Raw genomic sequence first — 19,410 nt, 5'->3', positions numbered from 1 at the left:
GTCATCGTAAACGGCATAAGTGGTTCATAAATGCTATAATCGTAGCCAACTTAAACTGGCACTATCATTGTTGAAAGGTTTAAATTCTATCATTTCTACAAGTGTGCATTATTGGTTTATCGTTAATTGGTTTTCAAGGTGACACATTGTATATCGAAAGATATTAATAACCAATATTCTTGTCTAGCATGTACTATTGTATAACATAAGTTATAACTACAAGTGAAATCTCATAAATGATCACAGTTGCCAATCGGAAGTTTCAGAAAGTTTATTGAAAACGTTCTGATGATAAAACCGTTGTAGACATCGACCCTCCTCCTCTCAGAGAATTGATATAAAAGGAAAAAAGTCTCACACGGGTCATACACTGCAGCCGCGATTCCGGCCACATGTACTTATGAAAACTAACTAATGGCAATACCGACAAACTGCAACATACGGACAAAAATATTTACAACTGTGGCATATGAAATACCTCTCATACAGGCAGATATGTAACTACACACCAGAAAATACATCGTACAAACTAAATCTTGGCATCCATATACCGCATCCAAAACAATTTATACATCTTCATATATAGTATTTGGAATTTTGCAACAATCATTTGGATATAACTCGTGGACAATGAAGAAGAATGAACATTTTCGACGTTCTGACAACAACAAAAAATGAACATCTGTAAACTTTAAGGAACGTTGATGTATGCCCATGATACTAGAATAGCCTACAGAAAACTAGGTAGACAATGTAGAGTGTTGTCAACTTTTGCACTTGATCCGGTATCTTGTTTGGCTGTGTATTTATCTAGCAGGTACCACGTTAATGTCACATTGGTCTCGTGGTTGATAGTAATTTTCTAGGCAGAGCTTTGTGAGAGATGTAGTAAGTACAAAAGATACGGTATCAGTTTTCATCCAGTCATTCCATTGCAGAAGTACTGTGTATATGTCCGTAGTTTCATTTCAGTCTCATTGTCCAGACATGGGAAAAATCTGGACATTTGGTCAGCTTCAGGACATAAGAATATTTCACAACATTCAATTGGACATGATTAACATTAGGAAAATACCAACATCATATACTACCTCTCCAGCGGTAATCTGACAACAAAGGAAATAATTGATGTACACTGATGTGTACAGCCTTTGCCTATACAAGGGGAATACCTATCATAAGTATTATCTTTCTACTATCATTTTCCATTGGGCTGCAAGTTTATATGAATTCCTCAAGTAGTATGATCTTAAGATAACAAAGTTTCAGTGACTACCTGCCACCTTCCTTAGATGATACTGACAGGCGGCCACAGAAACACTTCGCTGTGAAATTTGTTATCGAGTGATATTGTTTCAAACCTGATGAAATTATTCACGCAGTATGATCTCAAAATATTAAAGGTTTCATCTTTTCCTACCAATGTTATGGTCCCAGAAGTTTTTTGATTAAACGTACAAAGCCCAAAACTCGCTGTTTATGTGCTGATTATGAGGATATGTTGTTCAGCTACGTTTTGTCTGAACAAATCAGCCCACACTTCAAGTGTCTCGTTCAATAAGTCCATGTTCCTGAGGGAAAATAGAATCGGGCCAACGTTGTGCTAAGATGTTGTCTGGGTGTCAAAAATGATGTTCACTTACGCTGAGTGCAAACGAAGCCCAGACGTCGGAAAGGGGGAGAACAGAAGATGTCACAGTAATCTAGAAGGGAGCCTGGAATGATTGTCTGACTTTTGCCTTTTGTCATAAGGACACGTGCGGCTTTTTCTGTAGTGGTACATTCAAAAGGCCATAATCCTGGTTATGTAAACTGATCAAGAACGACTTAATGTGGCACAGCTTTTGGACAGAGCACAGCTACTAGAACCATCCTTCCTTTCAACTGCTGTTATATGTAAGCTGCCCTTTCACTCATTTAAGGAGCTGCGGTGTACATAATAATTCCTAAAGTATCTCATCACAAAAGCAAAGGGTTTGATTGCACACTGGCGTAGGTTCTGTAGGAAAAACGGTTGTACGGGAATTCAAACATCACCACTGGAAATTCAACGTAAGTTATCAAAGTTAAACTCAAAAGGGGTGGTTTTGTAGCCAAAAACATATCGCCCATGTTGATCACCAGTTGCATTTTCTGTACTGTACTTATTTATTTTACCATAAACTGTCTTCTTTCAGCCTTTTAGACCGATTTTGCTCACGGTTATAATTACCGCATCATGTGTTTAAAAATGTCTACTGTGGAGATTCCATCATTAACAGTTTCTTGGTATTACATAGACTACAACTGGAACTACCGTGATAAACAAAGTGAAGACCAAACTAAATCCTTTCCTACTTTACACGCTTTGTTTATCTACTATTCAAGTGGGCTTTAGTACTCCTTACATGGATATCGTTTTGACAACATTAGGAGGGATGAAAAAATGATCATACATACGTACAAATGGCTCATAGAACTTGAATCAACGAAAACAGTTTTGGTCTTCATAGTAGATTCTTGCAGACATAATATTGTTCATTCCCACGCTTCGTATAGGTCTGTGTTCCAGCTTACCCACGTTTATTGCAGTATTGGTTCCATGTTAGATCTTTACAGAAGCTTCGGACGCTTCCGATTTTAGCTGGGGTGTATCTGATCCGCATTGTAATGAGATAGATCATGTCACGTGACCGATGTGACCTTTAACTACTTGGTCACGTGACTACCCATTCGGAGGTGAAGAAAGATGGCGGATGCAGATTGAAAGCTTCTCACCATGCAATTTCTGAGTTCTGGCAAGGACGTTTTATCCTTGGTTCTAGTCATGCGGTTTAATTCTCTGTGCTCAATGTATGTCGTATTATTGTTGTTGAAACATACAATTCATGTAAAGACTGTGTTAACGGAAGAATTCCAGCATCATTCAAAATGCACGATAATACATGTACGTGCTCGATATCTTGTAGAAAAGTTTCACATCTGTAGACAACGGAATCACGGTTAGAGTACAACATACTTCACAAAGTTTCTCAGCATTTTGATCATTTCAAAAAGGTATACCAAGCATTTTAACCTTTTTTTTTTTAAATTGATACCTAAATGATTGGTATGTAACATAAAGATGTACCTAGCACACACATCGCTAGGTGGAAGATTGTGCTGAACACCCCCTGGTTACCTTCACAAGTCCAGTCCAACAGGTCGGTAAGATCCAGCCTGCCTTCCCAAGTTCCGTTGGCCGTTGGACAACAGTGTATGATTTGGCATCAGTGCACTTTCGTTGTTATGGCAACAACTGGTACCACGCGCCAGCGGTAGTTACATCCTCCAGGATCACGCTTGTGTCGCTGCAGTACCGGTCCAAGTCGCCGTCCTCCGCAGGGTCTAGAATACACTCTTCCCTGTAGGGTGGTTGAAAATTGCTCTGTCTACGTATGTGTTGATGGCAGCTTGGTGGAAGATATGTATACGATACCTCCTACTGGAACATCCGCATGCATTGGTCAGAAAGGTAGGTAGAGGTATCGTCTAATTGGTCGAGTTGCAGTTCGTTTGGTCCGAAAATTGTTGATATCTATCGTGTGAAAACGGTGAAACATTCGCTACTCCCACTCTCTCCACCCGCGACTGTAGGCACCCATGGTGGTCTGTAGAATCCAGTCTTCCCTAAGTACTGTCGTACTCCTTAGACTGGTGCTCCTTCCAGCAGGTTGTTCTCTTCCCGTCACATTTTGTACGAAGGCTGCGCGGTATCGTCTATGTAATCTCCTCTATCTACTGCTGTGTAAAATCCACCCACTGATCGTGACAGTGTCTTAGTAAGAGTTATCCAATGGAGCCAAGTATAAATGTGCATCGTGGAAGGTTTTTGTAGTGTTGTTGACTTATTGACGTGTTTCCGTTGGTGGGCTGTGTAGAAAATCAGGAGCCGCTGCTGGCGGAGGCACTCGGGCTGATCCTGGGCTCGATCTGCAGGGACGCGGCGTACAGAGCGTCGTCATCCAGGATCAGCGCCTGGTCGAGCAGGTAGCTGGTCACCTGGGGAAACAGAAGAACGACAATATATACTATCATTTTATTTATTTATTTATTTATTTATTTCGATTTACCACATTTGTGGAAGGATTGACATAACAGGTGAACTATCACCCTTTCAAGATGTCATCCCAGACCGGACTGTAAGGTTTGGACCATCGCACACCGGGGCATGCCCCTACTCTTTTTCGAAAGGTGTGGTGGGTTCTTTAACGTGCGCGGGGTGTGGCTCTCCCCAAACACGGGACCTCCATTTAACGTCCTATCCGGGGGACGTTCCTAACCCTAGATGAGCTAGGTACTCATTTACACCTGAGTGAAGTGAGGAAAGTTGTGTTAAGTGCCTTTTTCAGGTTGATTAATCACTAGATGACAAACTAAAGCATCTGGATAAGTTTTGTAAACGGTAACATCAGCTGGCTTACGGTATGTTTGTCTCTGCAAAACATATCCAGTTGCTTGAGTAACTTTTGTATTGTAAGTGTCCATAATGTATGGCGTACTTAGAGTAAAAATATAGCTTCTCTAGCAGAATCGTAAGCGTCCCTTGGTGCACAAAGGTGTTTCCGGGTCAACGACTGTAGAAGTATAGTCTACATTAGCTACACTGATACAAAACTATATACATCCCTTGGGAGGAGGGAGAGAGATCTGGACATCAATTGTGGTAAGGCAAAGATGCTTACGAAAACATAATATATATTTGTCTCACCTTAGGATCATATTCTATTTTGTACGGTGTCTGCTGGTACTGTCGCAGTTCCCGGATAACATGTGCAATCTGTGAATAACAATATATATATAAGGTTACTTCTTGCCGAAAGACGACTACTCTAGTATAAGTACTGACTTCTTAATTCTTTGTTGGGTTTGACTTCATGTTCTGAAATATATGGTGGAAGACGAAATATTCATTTTTTTTACTGTAATGTATTGGTTCTTTTGTATCAGACAGTAATAGAACTAATGGTCTGTTTCTTATTTTCATCGCCGGTCTATCTAACAGCTTATGACAAAGAACCATGAACCAGCTTTCGCCCTACTTTATGTTGTATGTTGTAGAAATTGTATATTGTTGTACCATAAATATGTAATGATATATGTTGATAGAGTTATTAGGACTCAAATGACTGTGTATCTCTGTTATATTGTATCTGACCCTTACCTCTTCCCTCATGACCTCAATGAAAAGCGGCCTGTGTGCCGATTTGAGCTTATCATGAATAAACAAAGGTTCAAACAAACAAACAAACAAACAAATTGAAAAGGTAAAAAGTAGAATTGGTGTCCCCTATACTATATGGAGTTCATCTGAATGGGTAAAAGGATTTCTTCACTCCAAAGGCAAATACAGTCAGACCGCATTTAGCTGTCCTACTGATCATACAAATTAAACAATATAGTGGTGAAACGCTATTTTCATGTCTTTTAATCTAGGAAATTGTCTCTATAAACGACTATTTCTGTGCTAATGTTGCTTCATAATGTACTCACCATCCTCATCTTTGAAAAGTTGACCAGGCCATCTTCGGTAAAGTTTGGTGCTCCGTCCTCTATGAAAGCCAAGTCTGTCAGGTACACTCCTAAGTATGGCACGCATGGAGGGTCACATCTGCGGGAACACACGGCAAACAGTGTTGATTAATCAAGTCAAAAGAATAAACAACACAACAGTTTACATATGTTTTATATATGACTTGTAGTCCCTGTATATAATTAGTAAGAATTAGAACACGCGGGCAAGGCACTAATGGCCATCAGCTGCTTCGCCAATTAAGTCATTCTCATGGTCAAGAACGCTTTACTGAAACACACGCAACTTTTAAGAACAGTTACATGTCATCATTCGAATAAGCAGATAAAGTATTTCTCTCTTTGTGAATCAGATAAAGTTTAATGTATATAAGTAGTAGTATCCGGTATTTGATAATGCTGCTGCTGGGATCCCTTACACAGGGGTGGGCTTAAGTCGGCTAGTCTTTGCACCGCGTTTCCAAGCTCTGTCCAACGGGTCTGCGGTGGTGAGGTCGTATACTCTGATGAGTATATTATCATTAAAGGCAAAGGTGCAAGAAAAATAAACCTATAAGATACATGAATTGCCCAACCAGGTACGCACCTGTGTAGTTCATTCCTCATATTCTTGAATCTACCATCAGACGACACCAGATTCTTCAGTTTCTCCACAAGCTGCTTGGTCTGAAATATTGAAGATGACAACATGCTCCATTACACCGAAGTAGAACGTCGTGAATTTCTCTTACTATGGATTCAAAAACGAACCCCAAATAACTTTAGGAATACCCATGAATCAGGTGGATAAATCAGAAGAAAGTTACGTTCAAAGTTCGTTACACACAACCAGTGCATAATCATTGGCTGACGTTTCGGTGACCGTCCTCTAGGAAATACTGACTGGTTCTACTTCGTACTGCAGCTAGGCGTCAGACGGTCACCGAAATGTGGGTAGATGGTTGTGTGCTGGTTGTGTGTAAAGATCTTTGTCATTCACATTTATGCATAGATAACGTGTGTGTTTTTTCTCAAAATGCGTAAATCGCAAATGTCGTGTTCTTCGCTCTGACCTGTTTTGAGACCTTTTCCCAGGTTTTCTTGAGTCTGTAGATGGCGCTGTTCTGGAATGCGGATGTGATCTCCAGGACCGAGTTGTAGTTATGCATACACCTGTCAAATAAGAGCATCATGCATATGTGAGCATATTATCATATTATACATCTGTGTCAGTATTATACAGTTGCCTCTAATTCAGTAATTTAGTAGTAGTAGTAGTAGTACGTGCACAGGCCAGAACTGGCCCCTTGCGTAGGATTATACCGCCCCTTTACGGGGTGACATACCCTTTCGTTGGCAGTCGTACAAGACGGTGATGCGCCAGATCTCCCGCCCGGGTGAATGATGTAAACCACTGTGTGGCTAATACACTGTGTGGCTAATACGAGACGGAGGTTCGCCAGGCCTCCATCCGGGTGATTTGTAGTGAATCACCAACTCCAGATAGAAGGATTTGGACCATCGCACACCGGGGCATGCCCCTACTCTTTTTCGAAAGGTGTGGTGGGTTCTTTTACGTGCGCGGGGTGTGGCTCTCCCCAAACACGGGACCTCCATTTAACGTCCTATCCGAGGGACGTCCCTAACCCTAGAAGAGCTAGGTACTCATTTTCACCTGAGTGAAGTGAGGATAGCCGTGTTAAGTGCCTTTCCCAAGGGCACAACGTCGGGGCGCAAGTTCGGACATGTCTCTGGGCGCACCTGGGATTAGATCCCGGGACCCATTGTTTGACAGCCGCGTGTTCTACAGTTGCGCCACACGACGCCACATTCAGTAATTCAGTAATTTAGTCCTTGACATTCTTGACATTTCAACCTTTATCGTGTCTTGTAACTAGTCGTATTTCATACACATGCACAAATGTATCAAGAAAAATCTTAAGGAATTACGACATGGAAATGATGACTTTTTTGTTACTTTTCTGTTCACAGGTGCCGCAGAGAAATGCTATTTCTTTGATTTCCTTTCATGAAAAACATGATTTTGTTTTAACATACTCATACCACTTTTTCTCCGTCTTCCTGTCTAATGAAACTGTTGGTCTCTACTCACCAATCTTAACTTGTTTCAAGCCAGGTAAACTAAGGAAATATTGTAAAAATACGGAAACTGTTTCTACAGACCTGCAGATGTCAGCAACTGCCGTCCACTTCTCGATGGCACTAGCTCGCCCGGGGACGGTCGGCTGGCTGACTACTTCTGACGCCACCAGTTTACTCACCTGCGAACAGAGGCATCCATAACCGTCGCATATCAGCACGCAAACATAGGCTGAGTTTACACAGGCGTTTTTGAGTCGACTTGGAGACGACCCAGGACTGTGAAAAAAGAACCCAAGGTTACTCAAGCAGCGTTTTCTAGTAGGAAAACTCCACTTGAGCAGCCTAAAGCTCCTCAAACAGCCTCAAGTCGACTTCGAAAACTTGTGTGTAAATCAGGCCATAGACACCATGGAGTTTATTTTTAATACCAAACCTCTAGTGCCAGATGAGAACATCTCTTATGTCAAGACACAGGCTTCTTATTCACATTATCATGCGAGATATTAGTACTACCACGTTAAAATAGCTAGTAAATCGATCCTGATTGTTCATCACAATTAGCAGGTCGACCAACCATAGAAAGGCAATAAGTAAATCGACCAATGTCTTTGAATCTTGCAATTCTATGTCTTGAGATAGGTGAGAGCTGGTGTGACTATAGAATAGGTCCTCAAGGACATGAAAATGCTTCAATACCTCATTGAATCTCTTGCTGGTGAGCATAATGTGAGGCGCTCGGGTAGCTTTGTCAGGTTTCATCCACGCCTTATTCAGGAACTCCCTGTAGATAAAAACGTAGCAGGTGTGTTCAAATAAGTTCAAGAGTTGATGTCACTAGCGTTACGATAATCAGAAATGGCAGACTTTGAATGGCAAAGGCTGTGTTGAGCATATTGGAAATCACACAACCAAAACAACATCATAGTAGGTATTTTCTTGTACAAACCTGTAAAAGATATACAAACCTGTATATATATATATATACATCGGATATATATATATATATATATATATATATATATATATATATATATACGATTTTAAATAACTCCAAAATCAACCTTTTTATCAAAGGTATTTGTTTAATAAAGTTACATTGTACTGTATTGTACAAGTACTGACATCGTATGCACACAAAGAGGGGAAACAGAGGGGTTGAGAGAGAGAGGAGAAAAAGAGGGAGAGAGAAAGAAGGGGGAGAGTAAGGCGGAGAAACATTGCATTGTTCGTGTGTAACGTTGTAATTACTTCATTGACGGTACTCACTCATAAGCAGGGAAGGAGAGAAGAAGAAAGGTCATGGCGAAACAGAGGGAGAGACATAGATAAGGGACTGTTGGTGAGTAACGTTACCATAAGAGATTACAGAGTCTATTGCCGGTACTCACTCATAGGGAATGCTGCAGAAGATGGTATGGTCCGTCAGGGTCAGCTGTTCCGCCAGCTGTAACGCCGACAGAGTCTCGAACGTCGCGCTGTCCGCTCTCTGGGAACCAGGCCAACATCGGCGGTTATTGTAACAGTTATGCTTCATAACAAGGTTTAATGACATCATTGACATCTCAAATATTTTACATTTCAATTGGATATGGCATTCTGATGGCAGATGTTAGATACTAACAGATTTGAACTGCTCATGGGGTTTAGTCATCAGACGCTCATTTTATGGTATAGATAGTTTGAACGTTCATCTGTGTTTGTCCAATACGAAGATTTGACTTACCCAAATTCGACTGTATAACTAAAGTCTTTGTCAAGAAATGAGCAATCCGATATGATAGTAGTATTTATATTTTCACATAGGCATAATAAAGGATGTCAGGGATTTTTATATAGATGGTTACAGACATCTAAAAGGTGCTAGTTTATGAGAGAAGAAGAATGAGAGAAGATTTCTCCTTACTTTTCCAGGATTGAGAATCTCCTGTAGCCGCGCCTTGGTTTTGTCACCGTCCTCATATGCCAGCGTTCTGGACATCAAAAGATCAAAATAAATCATGAAGAAAACTCGAATAACAGAGTTTGTAGATTCTTCTTACATCAGCAGATGTGCATCATGTTGTCTCCGTTGGTCAATACTAACCTTTGTTAATACCTGATTCACATCAGCCCTACAGCATCAACTATGGCTAAACAGTCCTATATGAGAATGGCAGTCTCTGCCACATACGGCACATCTGTAAGCTGACTCGTTTCTGTTGCAAATTTCTTTTCTGTGGATCCGCTTTTCTTTTGACCGGTGCATCAGTCCAGCCTCTCCTGATCATAAGTTTAACGATTAACCGTAGCTACTCTAAAGCCCCTGTCACACATTCAGGATCCGGACCTTCCCCAAGACTTTTCTCCCGACCACTCCACAACCAAGGTCCGTGCTGGGTTGGGAGTAGCCTGAAATCCTATTCCAGCTCCAGTTTCTTCCTCTGGTCGCATCCAAGCAGAATATGACTTTTCAGTGATAGTCGACTGGCGCAGACTAAGAGGCAACCTCGTCCACCAAGTACCGACCGCAGATGACCATGCTCACGATTAAGTCCCAACCATTGTCTGGAGAAGGTCGGCTGTGTGTGACAGGGGTTTAACTCCCAACCATGGTCTGGAGAAGGTCGGGAGGCCATGGTCGGCTATGTGTGACAGGGGTTTAACTCCCAACCATGGTCTGGAGAAGGTCGGGAGGCCGTGGTCGGCTATTTGTGACAGGGGCTTAACTCCCAACCATGGTCTGGAGAAGGTCGGGAGGCCATGGTCGGCTATGTGTGACAGGGGTTTAACTCCGAATGTGTTGACTGATTATCTCCAATACTCCAATTTATATCCAAATGTGTTGATTGATTGATATGACTGTACATTGGATTTAATTCAGTGGCAGCACTGCGATTTCCAATAACGTCATCTTGTATCTTGTATCCAAACATGGCCTGGAGAAGGTCGAGAGCCGGCCATGGTCGGCTATGTGTGACAGGACATAAGACATCACATGAAAGCTTTCACGTCAGAAGATCGGACTGGTTTTCTTTTCAACCGAAAACAATGAGTACCTGAGGATGTTGGAGGCGGCCTTGTGTTCGCTCGCCAGCAACCCGACATCCCCCATCATCTCCTCCAGAAGTTCCACCACCTTCGCCTTCAGCACGCTGTCCATCTCAAAGTCCTGCGGGACATGTCAGGGGGACACATTCTAATTGTAAGGTTCATCACAGTCTCTACAATCTCCATAGTTAAATTTAAAGTCATCCCACACCAAACGGTGCCCATCTCAGTTTCAGTAGCCTCTTGGCCACAGACAAAGCACAAGCAGTCAGCTGGTTGTTCCCAAACCCAAGCGAGAGATCTTCAGAAGATCGGTAGCCTACCGCGGACCAAATGTCTGGAACACCCTACCGCCAGACACACGTACGGCTCCGAATCTGACTTCCTTTAAGAGACTCTTGAAGTAACGGAAATGAACTAAAAGAACGGACACGGACCATGAACCAGCTTTCACCCTACTTTATGTTGCATGTTGTAGAAATTGTATATTGTTGTACCATGAATATTGTAATGATATATGTTGATAGAGTTATTAGGACTCAAATGACTGTGTATCTCTGTTATATTGTATCTGACCCTTACCTCTTCCCTCATGACCTCAATGAAAAGCGGCCTGCGTGCCGATTTGAGCTTATCATGAATAAACAAAGGTTCAAACAAACAAACAAAGCTTTGTGCAATCGCCACAGCAGGGGACTATTCCACTTTCCCAAATGCTGAGTGAGAGAAAGCAGTATGTACCATTTTTAAAGTCAACCATCTCCATGGGTTGCTGGAAAAATAGTTTAAAAAATGGCAACCCGTTGGTTGCCAATGGCAATTCTATGGCCAGCTAACTCACCCGACGTATTATTCTAGCCTCCTGTGCAGGCTTCCTATAACGGCGGCATATATATTGGGAGGGGGGGGGGGGAGTTGTGTAGCCGAGGGAGTTACAACTCCCTCGGCTACACAACCCCCCCCCCCCCTCCCAATATATATGCCGCCGTTATAGGAAGCCTGCACAGGAGGCTAGTATTATTCGGTCCATTTGACACATTTTTACTCTTTTTCTAGCAACCCTTCGAAGTCTGGGAGAGACTAAGTTCATCAGATCGCCGATAAAAGAATACTGAAAGATCAACTTTTAAAAGACGTACGTACAATCATGAAACCCAATGGCAGATTTTGAACCTTGTAAATCATTTGTGACCAATGCTGTTGGCTTTAAGAGAACCAGAACATTCTTGGGTTGTGTATTCTTATCACATCCTAGGCTACATACACAACTGCAAATCCGAATCGAAGTTAGTTGGATTTCTTTCAAACTTATTATAAGCTGTCGTGGGTTTTGAGTGGCTGTTTTCGGCTATTCGAAACTCGAAATTGTAATTTATACACGTCAATATGGTAAAGATGAGGATGGGACAATGTGAATATGGTAAACAGTATGGCCAAATCATTACATAACCAACTTCAACAAAAACGTCGAGACCAATATATTTGGACCATAATGATGTAGGTAATTTTGTCACACGCCAGCATCATCATTATCATCATCACCAAAAAAATCGTCCTCATTAATGGGATGAAGTATTTACAAAGAACATTGCCCAGTATAACATGTATCTCATCAATGCCAAATAAAATGAAATACTGTTTAAATACTAGGTACCAGCTGGACAAACTGGGACACTCAAATCTGCCATATTCCATATGGAAATATGTAAAATTAATCCTTTTGACTCGGCAAAACGCAATTACTACTAAACAAATGGAGGTAATTGGTTTTCTTGACATGCACAACCCACAAACGTTTCTCCGAAAAACTCTAAGGGCTAAATACATTTTCGCGTATCATTACCTGCTTGTGCTTTGTTGTCCAGTGCCGCAAAACGTTCAGCACACGCGCAGTGGCTGCCGTGCTGATTATTTCCTCCTTGTTCTTTCTCTGCTGCTTGAGATCTGGTGAAGATGTGATGCAGCTGCCGTAGCCTACAGCAAGGCAGGAAAACGAAGTTACTGTACACTGCAACCGTAAAGAGACCTTAAACACGATATTCCCACTGACGTCACAATACATGAAATCTCGCGAGATCACTATTCTCGCGAGAGAACATGAAAAGTGACGTCATCACCATCTATCAGCCTCTTTGCGGCGAACCGGCGGAGGATAGGGAAAGAAGAGTTTAGGGCTAGGTAGTGTCACGTTGGGGTAAGGAAAGGGAAGGAGTAAGGCAAGGTCTGTGTCGGTTTTCCCCACACACCCGCCCACCCTTCCAGTTCTGTACCTCTGTAGGCCTTTTTACCTGTTTGGACCTCGGTCTTCGCACCCATTCCTTAGTCTTTATCGAGGTTCATCAGGGTAAATCTATACATATTACTTTGTATCTACAAACCTATAGATGTGATGCAGCTACCGTAGCCTACAGCAAGGCAGGAAAACCAAGTTAGTACTGTAAACTGTATTATATAACCGTAAAGAAACCTTAAACACGATCCTACCTTGTAACTACACACCTACAAATGTGATGAAACTCCCGTGGCCTTGTAGCAAGGCAGGATAATGAAGTTACTGTAAACTGTAACCGTAAAGAAACCTTAAAAACGATCTTACCACGATACACATCTACAGCAAGGTAAACAACGGAGTTACGGTAAACACGATCTTACTCTGTACCTACAGACATACTTACTTATTTCATCTCAAGACAACTGGCTCCAGCCACAACTTTTAAGAGAATTAACCTACATACATTTATATAAAGGATTCAACATGTCGAGTTTAACATGTTACTTACACTACTAGTTCCGGTGTCTAAACATGATTCGATATATTTTCCTATATTTAGACGGTAATGCTTGAAGACCTTACGAAAGTCGCTGTACTTTTCTTGCGTCAATAAAGACTTTTTTATAGAAGGTTATGTCCAAGAGGACCGAGCATTCACTGGACAGTACACGTTATATTCAGTCAAGTGGAGAGAAAAGAGGACGACTTTCAGTAGAATAAAGAAAACCCGATATGTCAAAACAAATTGTCGTCCATAACAAGCTGTGATACAGGTGCCGTAGCCTTCAAAAAGACAAAATCGCCTGCACAAGTCAAAGAACTTTATTGAGTTCTTTACCGATCTAAAGCTAGCCACCTACAGCTATGAGGCAGCTTCATTAGTCCTCACACAGTAGCTCGCACAGTCAGAGAAAAATGAGAGGTAATCGGCCACACAAATCAAGGAAAACTGATTTACTGTGAACCCGACCGTACCCTGAAGCTACGATACAGCATCATTACCTCTCACTCAGTCTGATAAAAATTGCGCAGGCAAATCAAAGAACACCGACTTATTGTCAACCCGAGTTTACCCTGTAGCTAGAAACGCACATCTTTGGTGCAACAGAGAGAGAAATCATAGAAAATCGCCCACTCACGAATCAAAGAAAACTTAGTTAATTTTTTTACTGCGAACTCGATCGACCCTTGAAGCTAGACACATATGGCTGTGGTGCTACAGCGAACTGGAAAGGCAACTTTTGTAAGAAAAAAAGCATATTTCACATTATCGTCCTCCCCTTGCAAGGATGGACTGTTTTAAAACCATCCTTGCTCAAAAGTGGAACATTCCTAAATAATTTCGCAAAGGTATTTCAGTGGCAAATGGAGCTTTCCCAAATTTCAGATAATTTGGTAAAAAATGACAGAGACTCTATCTAAAGCTTTGACAGAAGGAACATCAGACAAAAAATATATGTGGTATGAAGTGAAGTATAAAAACCACAGAAAGTCGCCTACACAAATCAGAGATAACTGAGTTACTATAAAACCGTCCTACCATGTGAAGCTACACGTCTACAGTATTCGAGCCTTGATAATTGAGAAAGCCACACACAGGCGAAACATGTCGGTGTGGGCTCGAATAAAGTTCTAAACGGGAACTATACGCGGCTACAGCCTCTTTTCTGAAGATGTGGCGTGAGTGTGTACGGTTGGCTTGAGGTTGCCCACTACTACTGCCTACACGTCTACAGTATGTAACAAAAACCCACGCCTTTCTGCTCAAAAGGTTTTCATAGGATAGTGCAGTGAACTCGATTTTGGATCTCATCTTTGATTTGATGATTTGGTTTCGTATGATTACTTTTGTTTGGTTATTTATATATGTTGTATCATTTGTTCTGTATATACGTTCGAGTTATGTTATGTAATTTATTTAACAATTTTCTAATGTTCTCTGTGCCCCCTTTGAAATCAACAAGATCTTTTGCAGCTGGAAAAAAATAAATAGATTGATAAATTAAGTGAGGGTTATACCTACATGAAGAACTTTGTTTCTGTAGGGTCTTTTGTTGGATAAACATGCGTCTCTCTCCCAAGAGAGAAAGGATAATGTTGTTTTCACTGACAATAAATAATACAGATTTGATTTGCGTCGCTGAGTTATCCTTTTTGATACTTATCATATCTGCCGTCGAAATTATTTCATGAATATCAGTCAAACGGCAAGAAGTACCTTAGAAATAATCTGCATTTGCTTGCACTCTCTAGTTCATAATTGTATCTGTGCCCAGCTGAGGCGACAGCCTGCTATAAACACTTTTATTCTTAACCACCCGTCTTGCATACGCTCGATACTGGCAGCCAGCTGCTGCGTGCAACAACGCCTACAAAACTATAAAAAGCCCTGTTTCCTAGGCTACAGCATTTGATTGTTTCAGCCCTCATCTTGTTATGAAAAACTCGTCATTGAGGTTTGAGACAGACACGTGTTTGAGTGAAGTTAATTGGCAGGACACGAGGCAAAAACTCAATTGATTTTGCTTGGATCATTAATGGATTCGTTGTCGTTGCTACCTGTATCATTTAGTATTCTATGTACTTTAATTTTTAAACGTAAGCTTTTAACGTATTCTAGTCAGTAATATCAACGACGAATGATATTAATTGTCCCAGTAATGTTATGTAATAAACTAGAATTGTGATTGTGATGTCAGAGCATTTCAGGACCCAATATCAGCACTCTAATGTGAATAACTGCAAGGACTGAATAAAAACTATTATTATTATTATTATCATTATTACTATAGTTCTAACAGTCCAAGTCCTTATCAAATGAGATACACTTCAATCCTCCACCTTCTGTGTGCTACTAGCTGTGGCGACGTTTGCGTGGCGTCTCTTGCTTGTAGCACAGTGCTAAGATGTGATACTAACGTATAAGGCTGCAAGCAAGAGAACACCTGCAGCAGTCGCCAAGACTACGCGTCCTAATAGTAATACTCCCCATCTGCTATATTAAATAACGATGAAAATAGGGTAGGATAAATTCGGTCTAACAGGCGCTACATGCGCCACAGCATGTGCTTAGATGATAATATCGGCCACTGGCAGAATCACGCCGTTTGAAAGGCCGACTTACAAATAAATCGAGAAGTCGTGGGTCTGAGATCTTTACAAAACGCTATTGCTTAAATGATACATGGGATTTGGATGCAGATCTAGATCGTAAGAAGGACCAAGGCGAATATCTTTGTCTATACACTGCAGCGGCAGATCAGGAGAATGTAAGAGAACAAAATCAAGAAATTGTACGATCAGCAGTAACCCATTGCATCTCTAACTTCTTCCTCCAGCGGTGATCATATTACTCACTAAAGAAAATCCTTCAAATGTGTTTCTGTGCATTATACCCTAAAATATACCAAGCTTCAACATGTAGACAAAAATCCAGTCGATATATAGTCTTGACATACCAGCGAAACTATTGAAAGAAATGCGGGTTAGGAAAGTCGATGAAGGCTAGACATACAGGTAGTAAGATATGCAAGAAAACAGTTTCTTAATCAACAGGACAATTTTCTAAATGTTGTTGACCATTTATAAGATTATCCAGTTACTTGAATAATTGTTATTTGGCGATGCGGGCTATCGTTATGCGCTAGGGTTGGGGATAGGGATAGGGTTAGTCGTTAGGGTTGGGTTCATGTTAAGGTTAGGCCCTACCTGATGTGGAAAAGTTGCCGTCCGATACTCTGAGTCTAAGCTTGGCTGAGTCAGCGGTGGTGGCGGGTTAGGGGTTATGGTTATGGTTAGTGGATAGGGTTAGGTTTAGGGGTTGGTGTTAGTGGTTAAGGCTAGGCCCTACCTGACGAGAAGTTGCCGTCCGAGACTCTGAGATTGGCGGATTCGGCTGTGGCGCCGGGTTAGGGTATGGGTTATGGTTAGTGGTTAAGGTTAGGGGATAGGAGATAAGGGATAAAGCAAATGTTAGGCCCTACCTGATGAAAAGTTGCCGTCCGAGACTCTGACGTTGGCGGAGCCGGCTGTGGCGGGTTTGGGGCAAGGGTTAGGTTTAGGGGTCGGTGTTAGTGGTTAGGGATAGGGGATAAAGTAAATTGTAGGCCCTACCTGACGAGAAGTTGCCGTCCGAGACTCTGAGGTTGGCGGATCCGGCTGTGGCGCCGGGTTAGGGTATGGGTTATGGTTAGTGGTTAAGGTTAGGGGATAGGAGATAGGGGATAAAGTAAATGTTAGGCCCTACCTGATGAAAAGTTGCCGTCCGGGACGTTGGCGGAGCCGGCTGTGGCGGCGGGTACTATGGGGTAAGGGTTGGTGGTTATGATTAGTGGTTAAGGTTAGCGGATAAGGGATAAATTAAATGTAAGGCCCTACCTGACGAGAAGTTGCCGTCCGAGACCCTGAGGTTGGCGGAGCCGGCTGTGGCGGCGGCGAACGCGACAACCGCTGAAGACGTGGAGCGGCGTCTGGACGGGCGCGATGACGTCACCACAACACCGGGCGCACTCTCTGCGTAAGCAAGACCAAATTTGCATAATCTGTCGTGCGTAGGCGTAGGTGTCGAGGCGGTGGTAGGACCACGTTGAGCTTCAAGATGTCCAAATATGGGTGCTACTGATTGCTATAGTTATTGTGCTGTGCAAAACAAGATACGATATCCCGTGTAGCATGCTCGCGTGAAACTTTGAACCATTTTACCGCTATTACCAACACTGCAGGTGTGTTGAATCTCACATCAAAGTGTAAGTTAGATAATGTTGATTTTGAAAAAAAAAATTGGAAAATTCCTGAAAACATCTAGAACACTCATCTTTTGAAAGACGACAGAGTTATGACGTCAGGACGCTTCTCCACATTCTCCCCTCCTTTTAAGTCGCGGGAAATTTGATTTGATTCGGATTGCCAAGATACAACGTTTTGTTTTGTGTTTCTAAGACAACGATTTGTGAAAAACGTTTACCTCAATTTATATCAACTGTAGGTTTGTATTATGTAATCGAATTGTATTACATCAGCTGATCATGGTTTGTGCTGCGAACTTCGAAAGAGTTCATACAAATGTACAGGTTGCTTTCTATCACAGTTGCTGTATTTGTATCATTTTATTGTGCTGGTCTCTAGGAAGAACACTGCATATTGTATCACTAATTGAGATTATAATAAAACCAAGTCAAACAGCAACAAACACCAGTATGATACAACAAAGAACAGTTTCTTAGCAAATAAAATCACACCGATATATATCCTCCATTAACATTAATCCGCCGGGTTACATAAATCCGCCATTTCGAAAAACAGTAGGTTTGAGAGATCTCTAGTGCAGCGCCACACCTACCACCCCAGGTATGCATAGTTTAGATATACAGGAGTACATTATACGGGGGACGTTAAGCTGGAGATCTGTTTGGACGTATCTTTTCAAGCTGGCGGAATTATGCACGCTGGCGGAATTATGCACGCTGGCGGAATTATGTTAATTGAGGTTCGATTCAATTCGAGCGCGACTGACCACCGTCTCCAGCGCACAGCAGGGCACCGGACAACATGGCGGACACTCCTAACACATCACGTGACATGCGGCATGAGGGCAGGACAGAGCGCAGAGTCAGCCACAAGACAAGCATTGTGAGAAAACTTTGTAAAGCCTCCGTCACACATAGCCGACCTTCTCCAGACCATCTCCCGACATCATCCAGGAGGTAGTCGTGAGAAATGCCATCTTGGGTTGGGAGGTGGTCTGCCTATACCTCTTTGAAAGTCGTCTGCTTAAGTTGACTATAAACTTTGACAAATCAAACTTGGGAAAGTGACGTATTGCATTGATGTGATCAGAGGGGCAAACTGGGGCTAAACCTCCAAGCAGATCCTCCGGTGTCAAGAAGACCGTATCTACCAGCCAAGGTTTGGGAGTGGGAGGATCATGGATATGTGACAGGGACTTAAAACCGTGTCCACGGTATTGTCCAGCTCCAGTTTGCTCCTCTGATTGCATCCATGCAGAATATGACTTTCCCGAGTTTTATTTGTCCACATTCCCAGTCTAAAGGCGCAGACGACTTTTTTTAAAGCCACTAGAGGAGTGGGAAGGTCCTGAATGTGTGACAGGGGCTTTGACCGTGCATAGAGCATATTGTTGGCATGGGTTGCACGTGTACAAGACCACAACACGACCGTGCACGTGTACAGGACCACAACACGACCGTGCACGACCAGCTGTACCTGCATGCACCAGGCGCGGTGAGGACGGCGGGGCCGGAGAGGAGGGGCGGGGTTGGACGGGGGAGGGCGAGCGACCCCGCCCGCTTTCGTCCACGTTCCCCGTCGAGCTGGCTGCAAATCCATGCAAATTGCAATATAGTCATACACTTGTCGTCATGCTTCGTAACCAATGCAAATACCTACACCAAGTCATTAATACAGTAGCGTATGGGTATGATAAACCATTCAGAACAAGCCTTCCAACAAAAAGACTGAAT

The 19,410-nt window shown here is 42.3% G+C and overlaps 1 protein-coding gene across 1 annotated transcript; it reads right to left on the bottom strand.

The window, feature by feature from the left end:
- Positions 1-256: 256 nt before the first annotated feature.
- LOC136427073 (ras-specific guanine nucleotide-releasing factor 1-like) lies at positions 257-18,653 on the bottom strand. The gene is made up of 13 exons (XM_066415791.1): positions 18,600-18,653; positions 17,309-17,555; positions 12,503-12,633; positions 10,668-10,780; positions 9,536-9,602; positions 9,021-9,118; positions 8,329-8,413; positions 7,714-7,811; positions 6,603-6,702; positions 6,137-6,216; positions 5,512-5,629; positions 4,730-4,798; positions 257-4,020 (listed from the first exon to the last, which is right to left on the bottom strand). Exons 1-13 carry the CDS (start codon positions 18,651-18,653, stop codon positions 3,904-3,906), a joined length of 1,377 nt encoding a protein of 458 aa, XP_066271888.1. The 3' UTR covers positions 257-3,903.
- Between the last annotated feature and the right edge of the window lie 757 nt (positions 18,654-19,410).

The sequence above is a fragment of the Branchiostoma lanceolatum genome, chromosome 2, assembly GCF_035083965.1.
Source record: "Branchiostoma lanceolatum isolate klBraLanc5 chromosome 2, klBraLanc5.hap2, whole genome shotgun sequence".
Taxonomy (NCBI): Eukaryota; Metazoa; Chordata; class Leptocardii; order Amphioxiformes; family Branchiostomatidae; genus Branchiostoma; species Branchiostoma lanceolatum.
Note: the sequence above shows the minus strand (reverse complement) of the source record. Positions and strands in the feature narration are given on the sequence as shown.

Coding starts and splice junctions, on each gene's coding strand:
- LOC136427073 (XM_066415791.1), bottom strand. CDS start 18,653: ATGGCATTTCTCACGACTACCTCCTGGATGATGTCGGGAGATGGTCTG. Junction 9,119..9,535: donor AGATTCTCAATCCTGGAAAA/GTAAGGAGAAAT, acceptor CCTGGTTCCCAG/AGAGCGGACAGCGCGACGTT. Junction 5,630..6,136: donor ATGAGGAATGAACTACACAG/GTGCGTACCTGG, acceptor GTGTTCCCGCAG/ATGTGACCCTCCATGCGTGC.